The 12,083-nt window shown below is 35.2% G+C and overlaps 1 protein-coding gene across 15 annotated transcripts in view; it reads right to left on the reverse strand.

The window, feature by feature from the left end:
* LRRIQ1 (leucine rich repeats and IQ motif containing 1) overlaps nucleotides 1-12,083 on the reverse strand; it is a 116,469-nt gene that overhangs the window by 59,327 nt on the left and 45,059 nt on the right. Inside the window, exon 20 of one of the 15 annotated variants that reach the window (XM_080588477.1) lies at nucleotides 3-9,519. The exons of the other annotated variants lie outside the window; for them this stretch is intronic. Coding sequence (XP_080444603.1) covers nucleotides 9,490-9,519 — 30 coding nt within the window. The 3' untranslated portion in view covers nucleotides 3-9,489. Of the gene's footprint in view, nucleotides 1-2; nucleotides 9,520-12,083 lie in introns of those variants that run through there. 15 annotated transcript variants of the gene reach the window in all.

Here is a 12,083-nt window from a genome sequence, read left to right on the forward strand (position 1 = left end):
TAAATGAGTAAAGTCAAATAGTGCACTGATAAAATCAGTTTAGTTTTGATAACTTTAAAAAAGTCTCTTTTAAACTGTCTTAGATACCGTTTCAAGTGTTTTCAAGTCGTATATCAGAACTGCCACCTGCAGAGCAATCACACTCAAAACACCTTTGGAGATGCTATGGTGTATAATTTTATTTAAAATAAATCAGATTAAGAGTGTTCTTTTGTTTTGTTCTGTTCTTTTATTCTCAATGAGATGCATCCCCTACTTCTCATTTTTTTATTAATTTTAATCCCAACATTGTCCATAAACCCAAGTTATTAAAAATGACTGTGAAACTCTGAAAAAAATACAGATTAAAGGCCTAAAGACCACAAATAGTCTCATTTTCTGGTTTTGAGTGAATGAGTATTTTATATCCTGATGTATGTGCCAGATTCTGTCAAACTTGTTTTTGCTGAGTTGAGCAGAATAGATGAATATTCTTCACTGAAATCTGGGGTTAAAAAACTCAAGGCTATATGAAATTATTCTTCAGTTAATCAATTTTATTTTTGATACAATAGAACCATTCACAAACTAAATTAATAGCTTGGAATGAAGAAGGATGCCAGAATTAGGTCTTACTTGGTGTCTCTTAATTCTTTAAGACAGAATTCTGTCTTCTCTCATGAAAACAAAATTTAGATTATGTTTCAAACTCAACCTTTAGATAACCTGTTTTTCATACACATCCATGAGTTCTTTGACCACGTGTTCTTTCAATACGTTCTGATAAGTGAGAGTAGTACTTTACTCCCACACAGTAAGTAAATACCTCTGAAGAATTTGGCTTCACTTATACAGGGCTCAGTCATTTAGGCTGTTTTTACTTCATCAGCAAAGAGCCTGGTGTTCATTCTTTCAAAAACAGCTAATTTATAAAACCAGACTACCTTTTCCAATTCACAGACTCTTTCAGATTGCACTAATTTCTGACCTTGAAAATTTGAAGCAGTTATCCTAAATCTGGATAACTTACTGTGCAGCTTGAGTAAAGATAACTTACTGTGCAGCTTGAGTAACAGCCTTAGACTACCAACCAAGAAGGCCTTCCAAGACCTTTGAAATTCTGAGAGAAAAAAGGATGGTATTTCAGTTATTCTGAAAAGCTTACTTTGGGTAGTGGTCACATCATTTGATGATTCTAAAACAAATCTTCTTATTTATAAGGTAACTGTGAACCAGGGTTATTCTTCTTCCATTCAAATTTTCAATAAAATTTGATTTCATTTTCAAGTCTTAAAAAGGATTCATTTTTACATTTCATTCCTTGCTTCTGGAATTCTCTGTTCTTTGATTATAGTATTTTGGTTTTAATTCTTTTATTCAAATCCAGACAAATTTTATGCCCTTGTCATTGATAGCTGATGTCTCTTTACCAATCTTTCTATTATTGTTTCATGATTAAGATATACATTATCCTTTTTACCCCACCTCCTCTTTCAGATGGTTGCACATGTTAAGGAATTATCTATGCAAACAAACTTTGGAGGCATGCAACAAATTAAATGTATCATTATCTGTTATACCTGCCTACAAACTACTATCATATCTCACTGCAGTGATTATTTTCATGCTGATAACCACTATATACTTGATTCAAAAAAAAAAAAAAAGTGTCACAGTAAAGTTTTTTCCCAGAAGTAGACTGTAGTAAGTTGAATTCCAAAGGCAATCACTTAAGGTTGTGAAGTTGTGAATTTGTACAAGTCAGATACAGAAAACTGATAAGTTTGTATCTCTGCAGAGACAAAACTATTACATATTAGAGTTCTGCGGTTGCCTGGGGTCTGTGGGTAAAATCGTTGAAATGAATAACTATGAAAAAAGGAGAAAGTCTGACCCAAACCAGTGAAAATCAGTGAAATTAGACATTATTCCAGCTAGTGCTCTTTGAATTTACTCTTCAGTTGCACTATACAGATCGTATTTCTAGCTTTTCATGTAATAGTTTTTAATTTATTTTCTAAGCATGGGCATTTAATCAAGTTGCAAGTTAACTCAGTCTGTAAAAGACTGGTCTTCATCTTTGCTGGTATATAAAGGTATATGAAAATGGCACATTTCTTAAGTATTTTTCTCTTCCTCGATTTGCAAAAGAATCAATAGATCTGGAAGAGCAGTAGTTTAGCACTTCTTGCAAATATTAGTCAAATTAATTTGTGCTGTACAACGTGTCCAAGAATGATTTGGGTATTTAAATATCTTACATTAATAGTGAATATAGAATCATAGAATCATTAAGGTTGGAAAAGACCTCCAAGATCATCTGGTCTAACTGTCCCCCAGCTACCAATGTCACCCACTAAACCATTTCCCTAAGCACCAGGTCCAAACTTTCCTTAAACTCCCCCAGGGATGGTGACTCCACCACCTCCCAGGGCAACCTGTTCCAATGCCGGATTACTCTTTCTGAGAAGAAATGTCTCTTAATTTCCAACCTAAACCTCCCCCGGTGCAACTTGAGGCCATTCCCTCTAGTCCTATCACTAATTATCTGCGAGAAGAGGCTGACCCCCAGCTCCCCAAAACTTCCTTTCACGTAACTGGAGAGAGCAATAAGGTCTCCCCTGAGCCTCCCCTTCTCCAGACTAAACAACCCCAGGTCCCTCAGCCGCTCCTCATAGGACTTGTGTTCCAGGCCCTTCACCAGCTTCATAGCCCTTCTCTGGACACACTCTAGAGCCTCAATGTCTGTGAGGGGTCCAAAACTGAACACAGTACTCGAGGTGGGGCCTCACCAGAGCACAATACAAGGACCACCTTGCAGATCCTGCTGGCTGCACTATTCCTGATACAAGCCAGGATGCCAGGATGCCGCTGGCCTTCTTGGCCACCTGGGCACACTGATGGCTCATGTTCAGGTGAGCATCGACCAACGCCCCCTGATCCCTTTCCTCTGCACAGCTTTCCAACCACTCTGCACTAGGCCTGTAGTGTTGCATGAGGTTGTTGTGGCCAAAGTGCAGGACTTAGCCATGTTGAATCTCATCCCTTTGGCCTCTGACCATTGACACATTCTGTCTAGATCCCTCTGCAGGGCCTTCCTACCCTCTGGCAGATCGACACTTCCCCTCAACTTGGTGTTGTCTGCACACTTACTGAGGGTGCACTCAATTCCCTCATCCAAACCATCAATAAAGATATTAAAGAGGATGGGCCCCAACACCTACCCCTGGGGAACACCACTGGTGACCAGTCGCCAGCTGGATTTCACTCTGTTCACCACCACTCTCTGGGCCCAGCCATCCAGCCAGTTTTTAACCCAGCAAAGAGTGTACCTGTCCAAACCATGGGCCTCCAGCTTCTCCAGGAGAATACTGTGGGAGACCGTGTCATATGATCCAAGCCTGACTGTCAGACTTCAACTGCAAGCTTGAATTCTAGCTATTTGAGCTTTTACCTCTCTGGTGGATATGTCTACAAAAGAAATCAAGAAAATCATGAAACATAAAAAACTAATGTTCCACAGTTGTACTCAATTTTGTGGAACAAGACACAGATCAAAATGCAGTACACAGATCAAATCCTTTTGTTTTATACTTGCACCATAACCCAATTAAAGTTCTTTGCTTTTAAAATTCAGGTTGAAACTTTTCTCACAAATATTTTCTTAGCCCAGCATTTGCCAGTTATTAATTTAATATTCTCCATTGTGTTTTTGTTTCTTATATAACCTATTAAATGACTTTTAGTGTGTTAAGTGTTGAAAAGAAATATCACTGAAAATAGAAAAGCATGATTCAAAGGTATAAATATGCAAGACCAAAACAAAACAAAAAAGACTTATCATTAAGATTATATCTGCTGATATAAAGCACATTTGGCACTTGTATGCATATATGTAGCATATTATAAAAATATACCACATTGTCTTTTGCTTTGGCCAACAAAAATAAATGCATAATTGGTTTTTGAACATATGCTCTTCCACTACGTTTATGCCTAGAGATTTTGACAGTACTAACTTGAGGAGCTTCTGTCCATATTTTCCCATAAATACAGTCCTAAATTATAACTAATGCAAAGGCTATAACAGATTTAACAAAAACTAAGGCTAAAAATGAGATCAATTTCTATTGAGATTATCCACTAACAGAAAAAAACAAAAGCAATCTGAGATGAATTACGAAACAAATAAGATGATAATGCTTGTTTTTATGTTCTATGTAAACTATAGACGTAGTATAGGCATATTACTATATATTTATTTCTAAGTCAAAGAACTAGTTTAACTCTGAAAGGTCAGTATGTTGGCTGTCATGGGGGTTGAAGCTAACTCACATTTCCAAACATGGTGGACCTCAGAATCACAAGATCAATAATCACCTGACAAAACTGTGAAACTATTTTTTAAAATTACAGAAAACTTACTCTTTATACCTCTTTCCTTTTTTCTTTCATTTCCTCATTAATTCACTAACTGTTTGAAGGACTCCAACAGTTTAGCCGGAATAACTGTTTTATTGGTATTTATGTAGTGCTTTTATTCATATTGTATTTTAAGATAAAATAGCAAAAATAGCCAACAGGATATAAATAAGCAAAAGAAAATTAATATAAAAAACTCACTCAGTGGACTCATGACTAGCCCCTGGAATTGACAATAGCATATGGAGAATGGGAGGATAAAAAAAATCAACAATTTTCAAAAATATTTCCACATTACAATTTCACAGAAATAGTGTGTGGAATTCTTTGCATTTAAAAAAGATTCACCCAGCAGATCACCTGCCTGGATTTGTCTAACTTGTTTCTCCAGAATTCTGCTACCTTCCGTGATGCAGGCAATTTATGTTATTCTTGGTCTTTAACATCATCAGTAAAGAAGGAAAGGTTGGACCTGGTGCTTAGGGACATGGATTAGCGGGGGACATTGGTAGTAGGGTGATGGTTGGACCAGATGATCTTGAAGGTCTCTTCCAACCTTAATGATTCTATGATTCTATGAGAAGAACACAGCAGTTTCTATGATTCTATGAATGGCCCTTTTTCCAACAGATTTTACAAAATAGCTCCCCTGTCTACATTCCAAATAGTTTTTGAAGAATAAGACAATATGCAATAAGAGTAAATAAATAAACACTTAGAATTAATCTTTTGAATTGTTTTCTTTATAGAATACAAGTGATGTCTTTGCTTTCTACTTTGTTAGTTTTCAGTGAGTATATTTGTATAGTGCAGTTAAGGGCTTGTTTGCTCCAATAAAGTAAATCAAAAACTTAAAACAAAAAGACAAATGAAACACTACTTTAATCCAAGGTAGAATGTTCAATAGCATTCTATGATTATTTCAAATAGGCTGACAAAGTCTCCTTTTGAGCAATGTGTGCCACAAGAAGAAAGTTTTCCTACTGTTAAACATCCTGTAGGTTAAATGATTGCTCAGGAATTTTGGGTGGTGGGAGTGGGGTATGAGTGGTGAGGAAGAAGGCATCATATGCTGAAAGTTAACCCTGTGGATACTCACAATATAAAAGGGCATATGAGAGCAAGTACTACGGTCTGGCCAAAAGTTGTATCTCTGTTGATTCCTGTCAAACATATTTCACTCTGTGGTACATTTCATTCAAACACCATGCCACTCCAGGACAACATATTTAATTTCTTTCTCACTAAACTTCATTTCTGCCAAGTCCTACGTATTCCTTGCTAAAACTTTCTCCTCTAAAAGCATAAATGATTTTAGAAAAACCTGTTAGGGAATTATAAATTTTTAGCTCTTATAGCTGACATAGAAAGACCGCGTCAGTTTTCTCTGCTTATTTATGTATGTTTGATAGACTGTGATTGAAAACTGCCTTTGAAATTGAAGATTTGAATATTTTTGTGTATTTAGCCTTTTCTTTCATCCAGTCTTGGGAATCAGATTACACTATGGGCTAGTTTTTCTGAGCAACTTGAATTCATATGTAAAGCCTAGTTCAACATTAGAAAGTTGTCAGTTCACAGTGTGACTTTCTAAAAAATTACCAAAGATAAGACAGTATCAAATAAGAACATTCTTAACTGAATCGTCTATTTGTTGAATTATTTTTCCATTTCCAAAATTACTCAAATTCAGCCTGAATTCTGCCACCTTAAAACTGCATGTAAATGTGCTGATTTGACCAACTTTACATAAGAAATGTATACAGGCTTCTTAGCTGGACAGATCAGTCCAGCTAAATACAGATACATTTTATAGAGAACATATCTCTGAACTGCAAGTAGTAGGAAAAATAGCCTTTTTCTCTGGGTTTGTCTTTCATGCTTTTTCACATATATTATATGGTGAAGATAAATAGAGTAGCACCCTAATAAAGGCTGTTTTAACCTCTGGCAATGCTTCTTTTTGAACTCCGTCTTTATGTTGGACAAGAGGTAAGGAAGGTTGGACACTGCTGCATTCTCATGATTGCTAAAACCAAACAGTGCTGCAAGCCAAAAAAAAAAAAAAGTAGTGCTTATCCTATGGATTCCAAAGAAACATCACAACAATGAATTAACCCCAAGAGATTAAAGACTTAAGAAAGCAGGTTAATTATTAGAGTACATTCTTGCAGGAAAGTTAGAGGACAAGAAGACTTGTGTAGTTGTCCATTTATAAAAAGGATGTGTTAGAGATTACTGGAAAAGTCACAATATTCTTTAAAGAAAAACATTTAACAGAATTTTATTGAAGAATGTCTTCTCCAAGCGTATTTTTTTCCAAAATGTTTAAGAAGGTCAGAAAACTAACCGTTCTCTTGAATTCTTATATATATATATTGCTTACATATTTTATATGTGCATATATGCATAGATATGGTTTCTCTAAATACATATGAGTAAAGCCATACAAATAACTGATTTGGAACTATACACAAATAAATAAATAATGAAAACTTCATGGTCCCAGAAATTTTTCTTTCACATAAAAAAAGTTGTTTATCTACATACATACTTAACTCTCCAGAACCCTGAATCTCATTGTAGTTTATCAAACTCATTCATGACCTACATTACCCACATTTTTTCCAGAAAAGCATTTCTGCCTTAAGCCTGACAGTTTTCAAAGGAAGCTTAAGATGTCCCTACATTTTTTTTTTTTTGAATACACAAATATAAAGTACAGATGGGTAAACAATAACCACAGTAACCTCAGCTTCAGAGGTTACATGGTTCAAGTAAGGGCCAGAAATGAATGCTTCAAAAATCTTTTCAGATGTATATCCCAACCCACCTCAATAAATATCAGGCTCCTGGCACCTTCAGGCCACTCCTGAAATGGCTCTCCGACCCCAAACACACTCTTCCCCTATTAAAATGACAACAAGCTCCAGGTCTTCCCCTCCCTGATTCTGCCACATTACACAAACGTCCACCTTACCTATGGACTTTAGCTCGAAAGTCCCTAGAAGCCTTTATCTAAATCCTCCTACCTCTGAAGAAAATAAAAATACATAAAAAAAATGAAAAAGACAATGATTTTACACAAACAAACAAAATCCACAAAGCCAGGGATTTTCTACCCCTTAATTTTCTACCTTATTCATTTCTAATTCATTTTCTACCCCTTAAATAATGTATGTTGAAATAACACACATTTTCAAATGAAGATAACCCAAATTGTTCTACTAAGTTTTGTGAAGGAATTCTAAAACCACAATACAAAAGAAAGCTATATTTCAATTTGCAGTTTTGTCAAAGAAAGGGAAGCTAAAAATAACTTAGATAAAATTATATAATTTAGCTAAAAACAGATTCCAAATTATATCTTTAGTGTCATACATCATGAGTGGGTTTTCCTCTGGAAGTATTTTTTTTGAATCTTGCTATTTGACCATTAATTAGATAGAGATAAGCCATGAAGACAGATTCTATTTAAAAATTTAAAGCATTTCAGTGGTATATAGAACTGAGATCTCACAGTAGAAGGCCTGAAAGCAATGAGAGCATATTTCGCACCAGCTGTGAAGGTGGGGTGTTGGACATGGCTACAACTCCTTATATCTGTGTTTGTGTTCATCAGAACCTGACTCTGCAACAAGCTACTTCCAGGGCTAAGGATATCTATCTACTAGGTAACTGGAAAACATTTCAACATTTTATATAAGCATCATTGCTGAAACAGATAGGAAAGAAACCTTATGTATCTGATGATGCCACAGACTAACATGCCATTCATTAATGTGGCAGCTGAAGAAACAATCATATCAAGAGATCCTTCATATACATTCATTGAAAAGACTGATCTCCCAATACGTAACTCAAGACAGTCTTTTTTCTCTATTTTTCAATGAAAAGGATGAACCTGAGCAAATCATCAGACACTTTTTTGCTTTTCTGCTACACTGTAACTTCATAACAAATTTCATATAAAAAGGGGATCATATTCTTTGCAGCATAAAATATAGGAAGGCTTGATTCTGATCTGACATTTATAAGCAATTACAAGAGCATTCCTAAAAGTGTCAAGCTACAAGAAATATTATGGGGACCTTATAATCTATAGGATAACTATTTCCTGGCATAAGCCAGAAAACAGAAATCACTGACACAAACACACAGTCACAAGCTCATGGTCTGAGACAAACCACAACATGAAGCATTCATTATCTGAAAAGAAAAAAAACATATTGCGTGTTTCGAGAAATTATACAAATACACTTCAGCTCACCTCAAACCCAGTTGACTGGGCTCTTGAGAAGATCTTTAAGCAGTCAGACTGCCTGAATAATAAATTGCAATATAGTAAGGATTCATCACCTTATGCAAATACATTATAAAGGCAACTATATACTCTAGGAACACAGATAATTGATACCCAGCTGCTCTGGAAGGCAAGCAAAAAAAGTCTGTGTGGCTGAGTGTGGTTGTATAAAAAATGTGAAGAAAACTCATGGTCATGAATTTCAAAAGCTGTCAAATGGAATGGGATTTAAAAATTCTATTTAAGCAAACTCAAAAGTAGAACAACCCTTTGTCTCAGAGCAATGGATCTATTCCTTTTGACGAAGGAAGTTGTGATGGATTTCTCTTTAGTTTGGTTGCAACATATAAAGTTATTTTCTTTTTGAAAAAGTATTACTAGATATCCCTAAAAAAAAAAAATTGGTTTTGCAAAATATGTTACCCAATTTCTGTGTCATGTAACTGTCAGTATTGACATCTTTATGAGAATAAGATATATGTCCATATGCTGACTCAGTGCAGGAAAACAATAATTTACTCAACAAACACTGTTCTCAGCAAATAATTGTCTTAAAATTGATCATACTCAATTAGTTCAACCTATTGACACTGACATTTTGCATTTTACTCAAATCATATTCTCATCAAAAAAGCAACAATGCTCATGGTTACATGGTACTAAAAGTAAGAGTTGTGTCAAGCAAATGTGTTGTCAGATTTCATCCACCAGAGGTAAAGAGCTTTGCCTTGTGGAGCTCAACATTTGCTACATGGATGGAGTGCTGATGAAAGGTTGTCTTAAGATCAGCCTTCTGGAGCATACAGGCTGGAATTCTGCAAAGTCCACATGAAAGACATGAAAATATCACTGAATAACAGGCTCATACTTTCAGAGACATCTGCTGGCCAGATCTTTCATCTCATCTGGAATAGCCTGTTTGACATTGCACAATACAACAGACATAAAACACTACTGCTTTCAATAGGCTCTGAATACCTTTGGCAATGTATCGGAGCTGATATGGCTACAAGAAGATATCAGTAATTGTAAAGGTGAAACGATTACTATTCATGCTATTGTGAGCTAGATAAAGGCCTTTCCTCCAGCTCAGTCACACAATTCATTTTTCACATGATATGGTGCCAGAGACTTGTAGTAATATATCACTGCTCAATGCGCTTAACTGGAGTAAACAGGTCTTTGGAAAAGACTACTGTTTTCCCCATGCTGTTTTGTAACCTCAACTTCCACAAAGCACTATGTATAGTGAACTTGTCATAAAGACATTAAACAGTTATTTAATGAAGAATGGTACCTAATGAGTGACCAGTCTTCATCAGCATAGTGATATTTTAAATGGTTTAAACAGAAGCTTGCACACTAGTGGCTTTGTGAATTGTTAGATAATACAAAATGAAATCATTACAACTGAAATCTTTCATAATGCTGGTATAAAAATAATGATGACATGACAAAATAGTGGACTATTCAAAAAACATTTGGACAAGATTTACTATGTTTGCATTAACTTGTGATAAGAAAATATTTTTCTCCCAATTCACTCATCCTATCCAACAGTGAAATCTGCAGCACAAAATGGTTTCCATGCATTTTTCTCCTCCTTCACACCTTATTATATGGGATCGCTTTGTCCAGCAATAAGTACTCCTCCCTACACACTTGTTTGAGGCCCAAAACTTTTTTTTGTTATAACACGGGCCAGAAAGGATAACTCATCCCTATTTCATAATACATTTTCAGTAGGTCTTTTATAGTTAAGCCATACATTTCTTACAATCTCTTCAGTGAACACAAGATACATGCTTGAAACAAACAAATATAGGAAAAATTACGACAAACATCACAGGGCGTAAGAAATTTCTGAATTCCAGTTACAGCCAATCTTGAAAATCTTAATCACTGAACAAAGGATAACCTTTCTGGGCCTATAAATTTAAAATTTATCACATACACAGCTCTGTAGAAAAAAATATATTCTTACATTTTTCATCACAATAAGTTAAGGTTTTGAGTAATTTATTTGATAAGAATCTCCAGTTCAGCCTTTGAGCCTGGTGTGCAAATTAAAATGTCAGTTCATGGTTCTCCTATCATTATCTGAACAAAATAACTTTATTTAACCAATGTTCCCTAAAAACATGTTTTACTTCTTTCTTAATAAACTAAACTACAATTTGGAAAAAATCACACCAGAGGGTGATACAGTGCAAGGCTCTCTGAAATGACCTGGCCCTTTTTTTTTCCTGCCTCCCCGACTCCTTCCTTTTATCCCTGGCCTCAGAAGTACCTGTCCAAATGTGATTACCTTGACAACAGACAGATGGAATAAAACTACCCATGTAGTTTTCATTTTTTTTTCTTCAGAAAAAATAAAACAAAACAAGTAAAAAATAAAGTCACAAGATTATTTGGCAGGACAGAGTGAAACAACCATGGCTCAACTGACACATGGCATATGAGACTCTGGACTACAGGCTGAATAATTCAAAACAGGGTATTTTCCTTCTTTTGTACATAAGAACAGATATTTCTTTACTGTGTGAAAAAATAAAACCTTCCACTTTCTGCTTTTTATTATTCTAGAAAGAAGCCAAGGATCAGAGAACATCAGCTAATGAGACTCTGCTTTTTTGTATATATATATTTTAAATTAAAATTAAAAAAAAAATCCTAAAATTTATGTCAGATCTCTACATTTACACACACACACACATTTCCTGTCTACAAATGATTCCTGGGACTCTCCAGCATTTTGCATTATCTTACAATAGGATAGTTATTCTGAAAATCTATCTTAAAATAGATGCTAAAAGAGGGAAGAAAAACAATATTCTAAGCTATCAAGTCACCAGAAATTAGTTGGTACAAAGTCCAACTATTTTCTAATGGGGACAGGGAAATGGGACATAAGAAGGTTGATACTCAGATGACCAAAGACTGATGAACTGTAAATTGTGCTGCTTCAACTAAAAACATACTTGATTTTCATAACTGTCTATGAGCCACACAAGCATGTGATAATAAATAGGATCTAATCCTGCCAGTAGCAGGGCTATCACATCAATCTCCATTGCAAAATTACAGTGGACCCTTGCAAAGATGCATTAGCTGAATGAGCAACTATAAGCACACATAGACAAAGATTCATTAAAAAAAAAAACTCTCAGTAATATCCACTTAGGTCTCAAATGACATCAGTTTGCTTTGCTTTACCAGAAACCACAAATAAAGAAGAGAACAAATGTGAACAATTAGAGAAAACAGACAGATGAATAGGTGAATAAGTCATTAACAGCTGCCTTACTATGCATACTGAGTCTAGAACCAATGGAGAAAGTGTCTATTAAGGCTACAAGGGACAAAATTAGCTTAAAGA

This window comes from Anser brachyrhynchus (genome assembly GCF_964034855.1).
Source record: "Anser brachyrhynchus genome assembly, chromosome: 1".
NCBI classification, from domain to species: domain Eukaryota; kingdom Metazoa; phylum Chordata; class Aves; order Anseriformes; family Anatidae; genus Anser; species Anser brachyrhynchus.